Source organism: Tachysurus fulvidraco, chromosome 21 (genome assembly GCF_022655615.1).
Source record: "Tachysurus fulvidraco isolate hzauxx_2018 chromosome 21, HZAU_PFXX_2.0, whole genome shotgun sequence".
Lineage (NCBI taxonomy): Eukaryota > Metazoa > Chordata > Actinopteri > Siluriformes > Bagridae > Tachysurus > Tachysurus fulvidraco.
Window position 1 is genome coordinate 14,020,748 of NC_062538.1, and position 20,022 is coordinate 14,040,769.

Sequence of the window (20,022 nt, forward strand, 5' to 3'; positions counted from 1 at the left end):
CCCCCTCATTGAAATTCTTGGGATTGTCTCAGGTGCATTCTTGCTAAATTGAGAGTCTGGGGCAATTTTATGACTCAGTGTTCTATTGGTGGGCTATAAGCAATAAAAGGGGCTATAGAACACATGCACATGCATCACCCTCATGACCTCCATCCTCCTAACACACACATACACACACAAATCCCACATGAAAGACTGAAACCTAAAGGGGGTGGATAAAAAGAGTGTGTGTGTTTGCCACATCAGCAGAATGTTCTGAAAGTGTGGTTTCTCTCTTCTTTCTCTATCTCAATATGCCAGAATGTGTGGTTTCTCTCTTCTTTCTCTATCTCAATATGCCAGAAAGTGTGGTTTCTCTCTTCTTTCTCTATCTCAATATGCCAGAAAGTGTGGTTTCTCTCTTCTTTCTCTATCTCAATACAGTATGCCAGAAAGCGTGGTTTCTCTCTTCTTTCTCTGTCTGAATATGCCAGAACAACTGTATTAAACAAATCTGCTCGTGTTGCTAATTAAAGCACTGGAAAAGTCCACTGCTTTACTTAGCAACACGAGCAGATTGATTGAAATCTGATTTGTTTGCTAGCAGTATGTTTTAATAGCTAGTTATTTTTAGTAATCGGTGTCACTAATAATTAGCTTAATTTCATCGAATATCAGCTGTTCATCAGTCATTGGCCTCCACTGCATTTTTGGTTTCACCCACACAAGTGAGTATGGAGTGTTTAGATGTGCTTAGAATGTGTGTATGAATATATGAATATGAATATGTATGTGTCCACTCACAGGGGTAGAGTTGTTTGGTAGGAGCACTGAGCTGAGCATCTTTGGTTACTCTGTAGGCTACATCAGGCCCTTTCGATGACTTCCTGTGTGTGCAGAAGCCTGTAGTTTTTGTTACGCCGTCAGGCAAACTTGGAAAATCTAAAATCTTCAGAAGGTCAGCTGGATCAACTGCAGAAAGAAACACATAAATATAGAGAGTTTACTCTTTCATGTTCAAGAAAGTCATAATTTACATAAAAATACACAACCATCTCTCTTTTGCTTAAACATGGGTCTAACTCTTAGTTCTCCATCACCAGATTTTCCCACAGAGAGAAAAAAACAGTAATACAAAAATAGATGCAGCAATGATGGGTCCACAAACCAAAGGTTAGTCAAAAATGTTTTAAATGTAAGTTAGTATAAATTGCTTTTTAAAGTCAACTTTAACAAAGACTTTGTCAACCTCTATGAAACAAAAAGATTAAGAGGTGTGGCTGAATATGTTTTCAATTTTCTCTGACTTAAATCTTTTATAAGCTTAGTAGTGTGGTTCAAAATTGTTGCTGCAGAATGTGTACACTATGACAATGCTAATGAGAGGAAAGGTTTAGAGCAAGAGAGGTTTAGAGACAATGTTAGTCATTTCTAGAACCTCTAAAAATATAAAACCATGTTTTATCTTCTTTTCTTCTTCTTCTATTTTAAAATGACATGCAGTCTTTGAACATCATACTGTGCACTTACTTTGTAATCCAATCAAAAGTATACACCTACACACGAATTTGTGCCTAGACAGCTAGACAGCATCAGAATTTCCTTTGAAATTTCTCACATTTAAACCTGTCTAATCTGGTAGACAATAAGCACAGCAATGAGAAAAGACATTAATGTGATCACATGACTGAAACATGATACATAACACCTGTATTATTTAAATAGAAACAGAGCTCCAAAGTCAGCTAAAATGCCCCTGCATCCTCTTTCTCGGGCACTGTAGATTGTAGTGTAGCACGGCTGGTGTCGTTTGAAAGCTACTAAAGAGCTCATTTAAATTGTAGTAACATAGCTGTTTAAACTTAAAATAATGTGTGCCACTTCACAAGTGCAGATAGTTGTGCAGACTCTCTGCAAACAAACTCTGTATATTTTAACGACTGTATATGAGATGTGCAGATTGGGACTTCTGGTGTGTAAACAGTGCAACTGCATTAGTAGCCTAATTAACTGTATGCTGATTTCCAATATGTGAATTTCCACAATGCACAATATTCAGTGCGATGGATCATGTAATTTTGTATCATTACAGCCTTACTTTTATGTATTCAAAAATCATTTATAAGACAAAATATAACAAAATGACTAAGAAAAGATAGGGACATTGTGTTAAGGACAGAGTGTGAGAGACAGTTCTCTGTTGAGACAGAGATTCATTAATTGCCACTAAGTGTTAGAGGTATGTATATCTTGATCATCAGCACATCGATGTGACCAAAATTATTCACATTTAAGAAACATTTTACTGTACACATTGTAGTAGAAAAGATAATGTGAAGTTGTAATAAATTAAATCTTTCTAAAACAAAAACCCATGTCAAAACCTGTAAAACATAGCAATAATAAAGCAAAAATGCAGTGTGATTACTAATTACAAAGAATTATTATTAAAGATTACAAATAATCTTTGCTTTAAGCTGCATTTAATTTTTCTACTCCAATTTTCTACTGCATCTCCAATCTGCTGGTTAATGGGTTGAATCACACTGTATTGCCAAATGTACGTTGACTCCTGACCATTACATCCATAGTTCACAGGCATTTACATAGAGCTGGTCATCCCTTTGCTGTTAGAGTAAACTCCACTCCTATGGAAAGGTTTTCTTAGATTTTGGAGTGTGGCTATCACTCAAAAGCACTCAAAAGAGCTTTAATGAGATTAGGTAGAGAGAAGTTTCTAGACAGTGTTCCAATTCATCCCAAATGTGCTAAATGGGGTTGAGGTCAAGGCACAGGCCACTCAATTTCTTACATATCAACCTTGGCAAACCCTTATAAAATGAACTTGTATTACCATTTCAAAAGTAACCCAATTTTTGCCAATGCCATTGGCAGCTCTGAGTATATAGAGCTCATAGCTCATAGCTCTTCATTATACAGAATCATATAAAAAAAAACTTGGCTATTGCTAGTTGAGCAAACCATTGCAATAAATAGCCATGCAAATAGTTTCCCATACAGTATTTAGAATGATTACACTTCAGGCTGATTATTGTGCAAAAACAGTGATTGGGCAGTTTCATGTGATGTCACACCTCAGGCAAGGTTAAAATGCCCCTTACTTCACAACCAATGTATGTAGAGTCACATCATTTAAAATAATTCCCCAAAAAGGACCCATAAAGTTCAAAATTGAGAAGTTCAATAATGGGACAAGAGGAATTACTGTATTAAGCATGTTCTCAAATTATATGCTGCTGTGTTAAATTAACCCCTTAGTGTACTTAATTCCCTTCCTTAGAGTTTAATAGAGTTCCTTAGAGTTTTTAACTCCCACTGTGTTAAATCATGGTTTGTACATGCCTCTATGGATTACGAGTTACATTAACATCAGTCATGTTACTGTGATGGACAGCTGGAACTGTGAGTGAACCAGCACAGTGTTTCAGTGTCTCACTCACTAACTCTGTCGCTTTCACTCTTCCCTGAGGGTTTCAGGTATTCAGACCACACACACTTAATGACTGCTTTGTGACAAGTTTTTTAAGCAATCCGTCTCTGCTCTGATAAACACACACACACACACACACACACACACACACACACACACACACACACACACACACACACACACACACACACACACACACACTAACTGTTACACACCACCAGCTGGCTCTTTGTAAACACACACCCAGAGCACTTTATGCAGGACCTTTATGAGATGTTTTTGATTCTACTTGCTTTAATTAATTCTCATTTAAATAGAGGTGGTAAGAAAGACAGAAATTAAAGAGAGCAATAAGCAGAGAGAGAGAGAGAGAGAGAGAGAGAGAGAGAGAGAGAGAGAGAGAGAGAGAGAGAGAGATTTTCCTTTAGTGATTAGTTCATATTAAATAGTGAATAAAAAAAATAACCTCCAATTTGCATACCAAAATTACCATTCATCACTTTTGATTCAATAGGTCATAATCATGCCCTTCTGAGATATTAATATCACAATATATCTTTATACAATTACCTTTTTAGACTAAAACATTGTGTTGGTTAAGGTGTCCATCTTTTCAATAAACTACAGCTTTTGAGCATCATGATATAATATTTTTTTGGTTATATCACTCATCTCTATAACCAGGTGAGTCTTTTCTCAACTATTTTAAGGGTGCTTTGCTTGACTTGAGTCATTTCAATAATCATTAGAATTAGATATTGGTGGAAATGGGCTCTAAATACTCTTAATGGTCTGTTATGTTGCAAAGTCCCTTTAATTGTAAATCTTAGATGACCTACTGTCATTTGACTAACCGCTACCTTGTCATTTAGTTTAATATATTTTATATATTTAAATCCTGAGAAAGAAAAAGGACAAAGCCCTTATTTACATGTGGTTTCAGACACACACACACACACACACACACACACACACACACACACACACACACACACACACACACACACACACACACACACACACACACACACACACACACACACGCACATGCACACACATAAAGTCAGACAAGCAACCATGAGACGGCTAGGATTATCCAGCACCCACAAGACCACATGGCAACTCCCACAAGGTGACACACATCGGAGTGTACGTACACACACACACACACACACACACACACACACACACACACACACACACACACACACACACACACACACACACACACACACACAAAGCCAAAACGCTAAAAACATAGCCATATTCAAAATATGTTTTTAATACATAAAGGGTCTCCACTGAAAATAAATAATTATCTTGACAATGAGGTCATCATGTATTAAAAAAGGGGACAGCAATTGTAATGAGCTCAGCTCTCAAAGATCTTATGACTTCACTCTTACTAAATCCAATAAAACCTCCTGCACCCGTATAAGATCAGAAACAATCTGTTCCATTTAGCAAGACTTCTATGGTATGCATCACTCATTTCAATGTAGTTATGTGATAACCAGCCTTTAGGTTTGCAAAGCAGGTTTAATAAAATGATTGTTGTGGTGTCTACATTTCTATCATTTACCAACATGTTTTAACATATCTGGGTGTATTTTTTCTCCAAATGTTGGATACAACAACAGTGATATTATAAGAACATAACAAGAGGTTTCTATTATGGAAAGCTATACTATTGGTATGGCAATCTAACCTGAAGTAATAGAATCAAAAAACATGCAATCACAGCTATGATCAACCAACTGGAACTGTGGATCGGAAGACCATGCCAGGAATGCTGGGGACAGTTATGAATCACAAGTAGCTAAGCACACACAAATTAACATCTAAGGTCAGTTTTCTGTAGCCACTACACCTACGGACTTGTTTCAGGAAATGTTGATAATTGTAATCCGAGCTCAGGATCAAAAAGATCCTGAAACAGTGAAATGGAAACACTACTTACTGTACCACCAAAAACCCCATATTGTGAATGTCTAACAAAGACATTTTTGTTATGAAACCACAATGTTAATTCTACTAGAAATAGCTAATTAAACTAAGTCTGCATGAGTTGGTTATCAAAAATAACATTATTCTTGAATGACCATGAGTGGAAACTACAGAAACGCAATTGAGATGCCAAACATTTCTTGGCTAAGTACATTTTTTCTTGATAATTAAAGTGTATGTGACAAAAGATGCTTGTAACACACTATGTCTTTATATTCGGAAATAAGTGTATATATGTTTAACATTTGATATATTTTACGTTTTTATCTTTTACAGCTTGCTGTGGTTTAGTAAGATGTATCAGCATGTTCGTACAAAGCCTACCAGCAAAGACACACACAAACAAAGAGGCTCTAAATGAGTGCTAAACCACAAAGTGCAGTTCAGGTAAAAGGCCTCAGTCTTGACTTATAATGTTGATGTATTTACACTTGTGGTGTGTTTGTGTATGTGTGTGTATATGTGTGTGTGTGTGTGTGTGTGTGTGTGTGTGTGTGTGTGTGTGTGTGTGTGTGTGTGTGTGTGTGTGTGTGTGTGTGTCTGTGCGCGTGTGTGTGTGTATTTTTGCGTTCCTATTTCTAGTTTCACGATAACCAGGGAAATTGGTATTTTGCTTTTTGAAATACAAAATAGAATAAAAATTAAAACAGAATTATAGGAAAATAAACTAGTGTCTGTGGAGGTGCTGCAAAACCACTGTAATACCCTCCATTATGACTTTTTAAAATATTTAAAACAACAACAACAAATCTTTTAAACACATTAACTTGAATATGAATATCAGTGTTCTGTCACAAGCATACATTGTATAGCAACACATCTTTAGTTTGAATGCTCTGTATCCTGCACAAACACAGTATAGATTTTGATATTGATACAATAATAAATTAGATTCCTCTTTTTACATATTGAGCAACATCCACATTATGATCAAAGTATGTGATTTCATGACTGTAGAAAACTGACACCAGAGAGTGATGCAAAGCAATATTTTTGAATAATTTAGATTTCAGTCAGTCTATAACTACAGTATATGCTTGTTTGAAGCTCTTTTGATGAGAATATATTGGTTTTACTCAGAATATACACTAAAACTGCAAACAATTTTTCTTTATGAAATTGTACCTTAATTTCTTCACTATCATCTCTCTCTCTCTCTCTCTCTCTCTCTCTCTCTCTCTCTCTCTCTCTCTCTCTCTCTCTCTCCAGTTTTTGACATATAAAATGAAGAACTGGCTTTCATTGCCAGCTCTTTGTGCTACATAGACTATGATAGTGACACCCCTCCCTTATTCCACATAATTACGTACAACACAAACTCTTTATCCAGCTTATCTGTAGTGCGGGAGTAATATTTCCATGCACCTGTTTACTGCAAATAAAATTTATTTTCTCAGTACAGAAAAATGTGTTAAATATATTTTTTCTTGGCAAATTCAGCAGTCAGAGTTTATATGTAATAATCAGGGATTTTAGAACAGCACAACAACTGCTTAATTCACAGTGGTGGTATGTTCATGTCTCAGACTAATTATCATGTTTCAGACTAATTATCATACATTTACGAATGTACAAACATGCAAATGCACTTATTATCTGTAAATAGCACCAATTTTATTTCCTTTTGCTGGAAGTAACATGTAGAGCTGTAGGACAAATTGAAACAAGGTAGAAGCAGCAAGAAGAGAAAGAGCAAAATTGGCACAGGCAAAATCACAAGTAGGAGTTGTAGAAAAGCAGCTGAACACATGGTTCATTTTACTCAAATGATAGCCATTACTTAGTAATTATGTATTTTATCATTCTGCAGAAATAAAACAAGCTATTTGTATGTGTGTGTGTGTGTGTGTGTGTGTGTGTGTGTGTGTGTGTGTGTGTGTGTGTGTGTGTGTGTGTGTGTGTGTTAATTAAGGGTGTAAACCTCAGGCTTATACAGCATGTAACAATATATACTTTTGATTCTTTAATATTTACCACCATATCCGATGATAATATACGATTTAAAACAATTACCTCTCTTTAATACATTACTTTAATACATAATTTTGTTCTGGATCTGGGGCAGGACTTCCATAGCACAAAATTCATATAGTTTGGCTGTTAAACTAGGGCAGACCAGTCTACATTTTAACTGACAGTCCGTCCAGCACTTTTCTCCTGTTCTCAACATCTGCTAAGGACAAAAACAGCATTAAGTCGAAACAAAGTGCTAACTATGATAGTCCTCACACACACACACACACACACACACACACACACACACACACACACACACACACACACACACACACACACACACACAATCCAAATGGCCTACTTTGGCCTGACATCTGTTTTCACAGATAGATTAAACAACTAACCATAAGAGTCCCAAACACTCAACACACACACAAACACACACACACACACACACACACACACACACACACACAGCAGGAAAAGAAACCTGGAGTCTGTGACTTTAGACAGTATACTTGCAAGGATTAACATTCTTTGACTCTACACACACACACACACACACACACACACACACACACACACACACACACACACACACACACAAACACACACAAACACACACAAACACTATTCTTCAGGCGAATACTTGACTACCTGAACAATTAAGAGATATCTGATGTTGCCTATCAACTCACTTTGCCCTCTTAAAGAGTAAAAGCAAGCATTCCATAATAAGGAACATATTTAATGTCAAATATTTTTAGACAAGAGTTTTACATATAGCAACGTTCAAATATGTATAATCAATGCTAAAGAGCAGGGGAAGAAAAGCCTCTAAAACATATACAAGTATACTTTCTACTCTTTTCTATACTTAACATAAAAATCTATCTTGTGTATGTAGGTACAAATATGTGTGTGAAAATACATACTGTGTTAAAGGTGTGATACAACTGGTTATAGGCTTCAAGCTATTCAGTCATACTACATTATAGAAAAATACACAACACCTCTGAATGTGTTCAGAGAACCATATAATGATATTAATGAATAAAATACAGATATGTACATATGGAATTAGATTGTACATGTTGTTTAGCAGGGAGCACATCTGTGTTTGTATACAGACTCCAAAGCTCACAGAGACAAAAAAAATAATTTGTTTGAGGTTGGGATGTGGTTCAGGAAATCATGCTTTTCAGGATTTATGCTTTGATGCAAAACTGGGTTCCTTTTTCACTCGTTGTTATATGTATTTAAAGCTAATGCCTCTTTTATCCACAACAGTTAAGCTAAAAACCGCAACTCTTATGGAAGGAATTTAATTTGTCAGTGAAGTCACTCCTGGAAACCATGAGAAAAAGAAAAAACTAAGAAAAACAGGAGAGGAAATGAGTGTAAAAATGAAGGAGACAGCAAAAATGAGTTGGCAGGAAATAATGAAAAAGAGAGAATCCCCAACTCCCTCAGTGCTCTCTGTTACTTTTTCCCACTGAGAGTCAAACACACACTTCATTACAAAACAACAGGAACAAAGGAATACACACATACATACTGTACACACACAGGCATAGTAGGGCTGAGCTATATTTCATGCTTTCTGACAATACAGACTTTCACTTTCAGCATTCACTCATTGAACTATCCGCTACACCTAACCGTTTCATCATTTTCTTGGAACAGAAGTTATATACAAAAAAAGCAAAAATACTTCTTAGACACAGATGCTTTAAATTTGTCTGAAATTGTCCAACTATCACAAGAAAAACATTTTTTGAAGAGATTACACACAAGGACAGAAGGAAATTGTTCAGGAAACAGACACAATTCTCACTGTCCTTACACAGTGACAACGCAGACTCAGAGCAGAAACTTAAGATGCAAAATAATTTAGAGGAATATTCGATACAGATCATTTCCTGTTTTCTCTGGTTCTTCTAGCTTTAAAACTTGAAGACATATTGTGTCTGTATTATACAGTACTCTACAGTATGTACAGAGAGAGATGTCATTAGAGAAAGGACACCTGCAAATCTCTTTGATGCTTTCTAAGAGACAAAGATTAAAAAAAAGGCTTCCATGTTGATGAGAACACAATTAAATACCAGATATAAGCTTCATCAAATTATTATGTGGATCAATATTTGGATACAGATGAAATGAAAAGAATTGTACCAATGGGTTTCAGCATTATTGTCACAACTTCAACTGTTTTTCTGTCGTCCTTTCATGAAACATACAAGAGTTTGGCAAAATGTAACATAATGCAATAATAATACCAGTGCAAAAAAACATGAATCATTACACTGCATTTTTCACTGACAGTGCGTATGGCTGAAGGTGGGGTTAAAACCAACAGCTTTTCTTAACCTTTACCTTCTGTTTGGGTCAAGCTGACACATTTAAAAATTTTTACTAAAAGTGAACAATATTTATAATAATGTATCCAACATGAAATGACATTTCTATTGTTTTTACACACACACACACACACACACACACACACACACACACACACACACACACACACACACACACACACACACACGCACACGCACACACATACACATACACACACACACGCACACACACACATACAGACATGCAAACCTGCCATTGGGAGGATCCGCAAAGTGCATGTTTAATTCCATAAATAAAATTAAGATTGCTTCTATTAGAGAATGAAATTTCTTTTTCTGTCACTTTGTCATGGTCTCTCTCTGTCTCTCTAACACAGAACCCTTTGTAGTGGTTTTTGTTTTTGAGGGGCTTGGATTTCTGGTGCTACTCAGACTTGCTTGCTTGGCATGTACACCATCTGCAAAAGAGCCACCCTACAATGCTTCTATATTACTCTTCATGTCTGTCTTTTGTTTTTCATTAAGACTCACAAAGTAATAAACCTTGTAATAAAGAATAAATAGCAATTTGTTTTGTAGTGTTTGAGAAACACGTCCATATTAAAGTTTCTGCTGAAAATATTTTCACTCACAATGTGTGTTCCCGTGGTTGGAAATGGTGACTCATTTCACTGCCCAATCAAGAGCTCAAACATGATAACATGATTTATTAGACAACACAGACATTGTGAAAACACTGGGAGAAACAGTGTGAATAAATACACATACTATATAACATCAAAAGAAACTGTATCTTTGAAAAGACAATGACAAAAATGTCATTTTTACTGAACTGTGATCAGTAGCCAGCAGAGCACATAATACAAGACTACATATCAGATGAATCCTATACCTGATCATCTGCTCTTATAGCACATCCACTTTAAAGATAGGCATGCTGTAAATCCTAAGATGCTTTTTTGTAACCCACAATTGTAAAGAGCAGTTACTTTGAGTTACTGTACCCTTCCTGTCAGCTCAAACCATTCTGGCCATTCTCCTCTGACCTCTCTCATTAACAAGCCCACAGAACAGATGCTCAGTGGATGATTTCTGTTTTTTGCACCATTCTGTGTAAACTCTCGAGACTAGACTGTACGGCAGTTTCTTAAATATTCAAATTCAGTCAGTTTAAATCCAAAACCATGCCAGGGTTAAACTCACTCAGATAAAATTACTCCAACCCATTATTTAGTTGAGGTAACATTAACTGAAGCTCTTTACTTTTAACTGATCTATATGATTATGTATTGTGCTGCTGTAACATTTCTCTGGAAAATTGCATAGATATTTCCTACTTTCCCTAAAGTGGCTGTATGTTATCTTGCATTCACAAGATCTTCTATCTTTTTAATGAATGCATAAACTATTACTAATGTGAATTGTGTTTTATTTATCAGGGCTTGAAGCATGAGCACCAAAACTAAACCCTGTAAGGTGTTAAACCAAACAAATGTAATAAATAATTAAACAAACAAACAAACAAACAAATAAAGAAAAAGAAATTAAGAAAGAAAGAAAGAAAGAAAACCTATAAAAACATATAGTAAGTTACATAAAGGTTTACATTTAAAATTGTGTGACTACTACTAGTTTACTAGTGAACTAGTAAAGTGCAAATGTTTCAGTTTGTGTGTGTCTGTGTGTAAGAGAGAGAGAGAGAGAGAGAGAGAGAGAGAGAGAGAGAGAGAGAGAGAGAGAGGGAGGGAGGCAAAAAGAGATGTTCCATTGCTAGACAAAGGGGTGCCAGATTTCAATGCTATTGCAGAGTTTTAATAGTTCCTTTCTCCTGTCCAGACCTGTGTAGCATATTCTCATCATAAATGTGTACGTGTCCACACACACACACACACACACAAACACACACACACATCACATTCGTTCATCAACTATGTTGGTATGTGCAACAGCCATTGGTACTTTTGACCCATTAAACCCAGATGTGCTTCTGCACTCTAGTCTTGTAGTCAAGTCAGTAATGATATATTCACAGCTTTGAGTCATGACTGTCTGAGCTCTGAATATCATTGTACTCAATTTATTTTAAGTATATGTATCTAATGTAAAGTTCCAACTAAAAATATACAGCAGTCAAAGGTTGCAATAAAATCACTGCACTCCATGATTTTTATCCAAGTATTTCACTTTTAGTAAGTTAACCATTTTAATAAAGTTTACTATTTTATTCTCTACTCCCTCTGTGTGTGGAGTACAAAGGAGTGACTGACTAACATTAAGACATTTTGAGTGTTCGCTAAGGTTATTACTCATAGTTTATGATGCAATTTAAGTGCCTTAGTGTATACCATCAATTCATTTAATCACTACTAGTTAGATTTGGCATAAAAATAAGCCACATAGTAGAAAAATGGCAAAGAATTCCAAGCTGAGGGTCTGTTACATGAATTAACAAAATAATAATACTTTTTTGCTTTATCATGAACTTTAGCTATGTGTTGGTAAGTATGTGTGCATTTATGAGATTGGATTTCTTTATACACAAATGTCAATCACCCCATTAAATCAAATAACATAATAACAAATAAACAGAGTTTACGGAGAAACAGTCTCATTTCAATGTGTACTGCAGCAGCTATATATGTTTGAAATGACAATAAAAGCTTCCTGTCTGGTATTGTGGGATATATCAAGGTCAGTTGAACTTATAATAATGACAGAACACTGTCTTCAAAAAAAATTGTAGAGCTGTAACTTTACATGATGCTATATAAGTAAAATAAATTGAAAAATGTGGGAAAATGTATTGGCTATTTTTTTGTATTTAAATAATATTAGTATAATTTTTATTTTTTCTTGTGTATGAATGTGCCTATATTTCAATTCACAATAGAACCCATAATGCCCTCATTCAGACACACACTAATTATAGCTATGTCACTCAGACTCCAGTCCTCGTCCCAGCATCTCATAATAGAAAACAGGCTTTTTACACACTCAGTGTAATCAGATGCAGACTGTTCAAATGGGGCTTTCCCTCTAAGAGCTTTCAAACACACACACACACACACACACACACACACACACACACACACACACACACACACACACACACACACACACACACACACACACACACTTTATCTTTTTGTCCCTCTCTTTCAGCAACAGAGTGGAATAAATGTGAAACGACTTGGTCCACTATCCACTATAAGTTTATGCTTCTAAGGCATGCAACCAAGTTGGAGTTTTTTCCCCTGGAATCTCTGTGTTTAGTTGGAAACTTAATCAGTAGACAAAAAAATGCATTACACAATTTACACACGTATACACACACACACACACACACACACACACACACACACACACACACACACACACACACACACACACACACACACACACACACACACACACACAAACAACAAGAGTTTTAATAGAACAAAGTTGATTCAACATGTAAATGCTCCCACTTAGAGTATGTAGTCTAAGCCTTAATGACCTTTCATATAATATCCTTACACACTCATACTCAAACACACACATACGCACACACCATGCACTTTTTACATGCACATTTTTCAGTTTTTCATTTTTCATTCTGCGGTTTTATTATCTGTGTGAAATTCATACCCCTTACCCCAACCTCAGACCCTCAGGTAGCAAATTTTTTCTTACATTTTTTTCCTTCCTTTTTTTAGCATGAGAGATGTGTTTGTTCTGTAAATGAAACACTATTTCTTTTGCCTCTCCTTCATTCCGCCATAAGAAGAATAAAAACATCTGGAACACATTCTTTCCCGTTTTTCACCCTGTTTTTTTCCCCTTGCTTTCTTTTTTTCTAGGATCCATAGACTGCTTTATGACTCTTTCCAGATGTTATTAGAGGAAAACTGTCCATCACAACACAAACTTTCTTCCTATGAAGCTATGTTAGATTTACTGATACTCATTAGTTTCCAAAGATCAACCAAAGATTTTTAATAATGCTACACAAAAAAGCAGAAAATCTTACTATAAAGAGAGATGTTTAGTTGTATATAGTCACTGTAAGGTTTGTGTCCTAGACCCCCTCTCATTCTTCCTGTTAATCATAATAAAACAGGAGAGGTTCACACACAGAGCAGTCAAAGAGTCTATTCATAGGGCATACCATCTCCTGAAACACAAAACTCAGCAAAAACTCACAAAATTTCAGCACTCCAGATCTGGAAACCACACACAGCCACATACATACATACCCATGATCACATTTCAATAAACACACATTTCATACAACCCTAATACCCACTTATAATAATTATTTATTTTTTACAAATAATAATAATTATTTGAGCACACATACAGGCAATCTTACATCAACCAATCATAAAGGAAAACCTGGTAGTTAACTAAGTACACATTTTTCTGCATTAACTGAAACAAATACAGATAAAAAAAAAATAGTCATTTAGTTTTGTTTAATTTTTTTTTTTGTTTAAAATAAAAGCTCCCTCCCTTCTGAAAGGTCAATTCATTTTCTTTTGCTGTAGACTGTGGACATGTAGATATCATGTTTCATATGTTAAAACTACCTTTTTTTTTTTAATAAGCTAACATGCAGATCAGAGAGCTGCCTATTGGATAAAAAAAATTGAGGAAGCTGATGACATTGTGAGAGCTGTGAAGAAAAAAATTAAAACAACAGTCAGTGACATCACCAACAACTTCCACAGGAAAATGGCTGAAGGTACCACAACCTGAGATTAGAAATGTAGAAGCACATCACAACATACAAACCACTCAGCAGCAGTGAGAGCAGAAGACCAGATAGGAATTGACACAGAAGTACAGAGATGAGCCAAAACAGTTCTGGAACCAAGATTAGCCTCTACTAAACAAATGGAAAGGTCGACACCTCAACATATAAGCTCATAAAAATGGTGGTGGTAGTGTTATAAGTGGCTTAAGCTTTCAGTGCTGTTTCTGAAAAAGGCTTACTCATCATTATTGATGATAAAATAATGGAAGCAGGCATGATAGTTTGTTTATGTTTAGGGAAATAGAAGTAACAAAAATATTAATTGTGTAAGCCTCATTTAAAACAAATTATTCAGGGCCATAGTAATACCCTCATGTTAATTAATAAATATAGACATCTCACTCACTCATTTTCTACCGCTTTATCCGAACTACCTCGGGTCACGGGGAGCCTGTGCCTATCTCAGGCGTCATCGGGCATCAAGGCAGGATACACCCTGGACGGAGTGCCAACCCATCGCAGGGCACACACACACTCTCATTCACTCACACACTACGTACAATTTTCCAGAGATGCCAATTAACCTACCATGCATGTCTTTGGACCAGGGGAGGAAACCGGAGTACCCGGAGGAAACCCCCGAGGCACGGGGAGAACATGCAAACTCCGCACACACAAGGCGGAGGCGGGAATCGAACCCCGACCCTGGAGTTGTGAGTCGAACGTGCTACCCACTAAGCCACCGTGCCCCTTAAATATAGACATAAAATATATAAAAAAAAATCTCTTACATATATACCAACACACATGCCTCACAATTTGCAACATGGCCACAAACTCTTGTACCTCCAGTAGCTGCAAAATGGGTGGCTTTTTTTAAACAAATATGAACCACTGGTATAGTCATCATCTGCTGGTGTCATGACCCTGAACATCTGATCTTTGACCCCTATTCAAATGACTCCAAGATCCTGGAGCTCTACCTTCTACTCATCTTCTTACCCACAAGAGGCATTCCACATTTTGTCTTTCTTTGCCACACCCCATTCTATCCTTCAATATATCCTTATTTAAATATTGTTCAAGTTATACTTATTAAGTAGATAGTGTTTAAAAACATAGTAGAACTGTGATTTTGTTTTTATTTTTATTACCACAACATTACCGCTATGTGATACTGTACAGCAGATATAACATTGGTTAATATCTGTAGCACAAGGACATTTGAATTTAAATGTTAATTGCAAGAAGCCAGTAATGGGGAAGTCATATCCAACACTAAACTTTATTGTGGTTATGGGAGAATATCAAATGCTTTAAACATGTCTGAAATAAAAGGATATTTGTAAGTATTTTTATAAGTATTGCCCAACATGTAATACTAACACCGAACTAGAATTAAATATAGCATCCCGTAAACCCTCCCTAATTCTAGATGTTTGATTTGGTATTTAAAAAGTTTATTCCTTGTGTCGTGTGAGGCTACTCTAAACTTTAAATAGTCAATATGGTCAAACTTTTTGCACAGACACATAGCATTGATTAAGTTACAAAAATGTAGCATTGGGATTTAAATTTCTCAATGTAAGTTGCTCTGGATAAGTCTCCGCCAAAAGCTGTAAATGTTGTACAGTTGGCTTACATTGAAACTAAGTCCACCAAGTTAGCATTTGAGAAATAATTCACATCATAGAAACCACTCCAATTGTACTTCTCTCCTGTCCACACCTCTTCAGTCTCATCATTCATCACTCATATAAACTAGAATCACTAAGTTGTTGACTTGAAGGAGGTATTGTATCTCAATTACTGTACATCTGACTGGTGCCTGAAGAGCTCCTATGCTGTCTAACTGTAGGGGACTAGCAATATTAATTACAAGGCAACTAACAGGAAACATCACCTGGCTGTTGCACATGATTTTGCTTTGACTGACTAATTTTTGGTAAGATTAAAAGGAGGAACTAAGTCTTTGAATGCAGAAGATCTTCCAAACCTTGCACTGTATAAAACTGAGAAATTAGTCAAACAACATGCAATATATTAAGTGTAGAATTATTTCTGTGAAATGTAAATGTACATGTAAATGTATTAAATTAAACATTTAACTTTTAAATTCTGATTCATTAATTTCAAACACCATTAAATTTCAGTGTAAACATGAATCTAAATATCACATGTAAACATTAAAATTCAAACATAGATTTTTAAAATAAATCTTAATGGTAGGGTTCTCAGTTTCATGCCATATTGCAAATTTGGAACAAGTCTGAGAAAGTGAAAATCTGTATGCATCTTCTTTTTGAAACCATATTATATTTATATTTTTTGAAACAAATATTATATGTCAAGTTTAATGCACTTTAGGCTTATTTACAATGTATATCACCATTTCTGTTTGCAGACATATTGCAAAGATTGATTCATATATGAATAGCTACTGCTATTCCACTTATTTACCCATACCCATTTGTGATAATAAACCTACAAAAAACCTCATCAAAAAGCTTGCTCTTTAAACTGGCAAATCTGTTCCTAAACTAGCAAAGTACAGAGAAAAATACTTTCCACCCCTTTGTTGCCATGTTTTCTCAGTGAAGAACACACAGAAACTGCAGAGGAAATTAATATGTGAAGAAAACTGTTATCATTTGGATTTTACATTTACATTTAATTAACATTCAGATTTAAATCATTATTTAAATTTGCACAAACATAAAACTGTAAAATAAACTCTGCATTAGTGCCAGCTAAATGGTAGTTCTTTTACATTGATCTATTTTTGTTTTTTTGTTGTTGTTTTTTTTTTTTACAATTGATCTATTTTTGTATTATGTATGTGTATTATTAATAAATACATGATTTACCAATTATACTCATGACATGGCATTCCTTATATAGGACAGGGTAGGAATACTTTATGTTGAAGAACCATTATAGACACCAGTTATGGGCTGCTAATGGTAAGCTTTACATTCAAGTAAAGACAGAAAAGGGTTAAGTGTTGAGAATTAAGAATGTGTGAGCTATGAACAAACTCTGGAGGAATCACACATGGAAAGAACTCCACCTCCCTTTTGGTTTCCCCTCGTTCTCTCCACTTATCTGTCCCTCCCTCTATTCCCCAGGACAGATTGGAGAGAATAAGAAAGAAAGGATAAAGAACGGAAGCCCAATTGACACAACCATGTTCTTACTGAAAAATATGTTGGAAATATTATTGTTTACTGTACAAAGGTGAGAAAATCATTTGAAAGCTGTGTTACATGTTTCAGAATCTGAAGCTGTAAAAGGAGAAAGCAGTTGAGATTCAAATGGTCATGTAGTTTAAACTTTATCAGTAGAATTACATTGGCTTCTGAGGTTGTAATCATCATCTTTCTGAGCACAGAAACCACAATAACTGACATAAAGTACACAATACTTGAGTTGAAACTTGAGTGAAATGCAGTTAACCCTCTCCACATTAAATGTGGCTTTTGATGCATTTGTTTCTTGTGTAGGGTATGTTTACTGATTAATTAGAAACATTCCATATTAGGCATTTTATTAAAGAGTAAAAAAAAAGAAGAAAAAGGAATTAAATAGTGCCTCCGGTCTTTAGCATCTCTACGCGAGAGGTGACACGCGGCCACTCCACCCAACATAACGGGCGCGCGCGCGTCCCAAACTCCGCCTTGTTCCCCAACTTCAAGGCCAATGCACTTTACTGATTCTTTATCGCAATGCTAACATTATACAAATTTGGTGTTTTTTTATTTGCTTTAAGAAGAAGAAGAAGAAGAAGAAGAAGAAGAAGAAGAAGAAGTAACACATAACTCCATCCCTCTTGTTTATGAGTGCACATATTTTTCCAATTACACGTTTCGTGGAAGGGGGAAAATGTTACAGCTGCCAAAAACCTTAAAAAGAGCTTAGAAACAGAAGAACACTGTGGCCAGTGCTCTGTAGTGCTATGTAGTGATCTAGATTATTCTAAGAAAACTCCAGCACTTAAACTACAGTATGTGTTAGGCAGCGAACAGTTTCATGTTAAACTTCACAATGTAAAACAATACAAAATCAGCACACGATGCGTAGATGTGCCAAGTGCAGCACACACAAGTTTGACTGATTGTATATTGTAGGATCATGTGAATGATACAACTTCACAACTAACTCAAGGAAAACCTCATTTGGAGTGTCTGGGGCTGGCAAGGATGCGCACAGCACGCAATAAAACATGAGGTATTGTGTGGCTCTATCCGAATCTTGTAGCAATAGATGGCGCAGTGCATCTCGTTTCTCTCTGTCAGCAGGGATGAGGAAAAATGTTTCAACCCCTCCTCAAGTCAGCGTCAACGAATTCTTAACAAAACAGCAGGTTACTTTCAGAATAAGCGCGTGAGAAAACGACAAATAAGCATGCAGGGATTACGTTGGAAACTGCATGCCTACTTTAAAAATCTACACATTCAAATCCCCGAGGTACCAAGGTGACCAGTCCCCACTTATTTAAAGCCCCACCCCGGTTTAACTCCAAGCATCACGTACCTGGTCCAGCGCGCGACGACGTGGTTGCTACAGCAAACAGCACGAGCACCGCTAGAGCAAGACGCGCGCCCTTAAGCCTCCGTTTCGCTTTCCACTTGATTTGGCTATCCATGACCGTCCACACACAGCGCGCGTGCGGAGACGAACTGGGACTGGACTCGCTTTAGGGTTTTTTATGCCGAGCGCGGCCCGGTACAGAGTGAAAGGACTCGTACGTCCCAAAGCAGAGAGAGAAAAGAAAGAAGATGAAATGATGGGGGGACCGAGTCTTTCATACAGCCGTTCGGTTACGAAGAGAATTCGGAAAGTCCTCGCGAGTGACAAACAGAAAGACGGGGCCACGCGCGCTTTCCTTGTCTCTCTCGCCTGGCAGTCCCTTCCTTCCGATGCGCTGCTCCTGCGCGCGCGTAACTCAGAGTGATCCGAGCCAAAGGCAAAGAGGAGGCATTTCCACATCCTGACGGACAAACGGGATCCACCCCCAGAGAAATAAGGGGCGTCTCATTGGCTCACAGGGGTAATTGCGGTGGGGGCGCATTCCCATATTCTGTCAGACGAATGGGAGCGACACACGGAAAATAAAGGGCATCTCATTGGTCCACAAAGGATGCTGGGGGGTTAAGCCAGTTTTTCCGTTCTCAACTTTTCATTTGGGAATTCTTCTACACTAGCTTGATATGCAAACATCCTCATGAAATGTTAGTGTGTACTTTAACACTGTTTCATTAGTGGGACGTAAATACATTTTTTAAATAAATAAACATCTGTATTTATTTCTTTTTGTATACAAAGAAATTCCCCCAGGCGTCAATGTGTGTGTGTGTGTGTGTGTGTGTGTGTGTGTGTGTGTGTGTGTGTGTGTGTGTGTGTGTGTGTGTGTGTGAGATAGTTTCACCTGCCTGTGACACTGATGACTCCGTGCATCCGATTCAGATGCAGTGAACTTCTATGCTCTGTTCAAGACACAGACTGACGTGGCAGCAACCAAGTGCTGA

General features: G+C 36.6%; 1 protein-coding gene across 2 annotated transcripts in view; it reads right to left on the minus strand.

The window, feature by feature from the left end:
* The window catches only part of col5a1 (procollagen, type V, alpha 1), a 77,069-nt gene extending 57,602 nt beyond the window's left edge, over positions 1-19,467 (minus strand). For both annotated transcript variants that reach the window (XM_027152796.2, XM_027152795.2), the window contains exons 1-2: positions 19,028-19,467; positions 784-951 (exon numbers count right to left, since the gene is read on the minus strand). In XM_027152796.2, the coding sequence (XP_027008597.1) occupies positions 784-951; positions 19,028-19,139 (280 nt within the window). In that variant the 5' untranslated portion in view covers positions 19,140-19,467. The remainder of the gene's footprint in view (positions 1-783; positions 952-19,027) is intronic.
* Between the last annotated feature and the right edge of the window lie 555 nt (positions 19,468-20,022).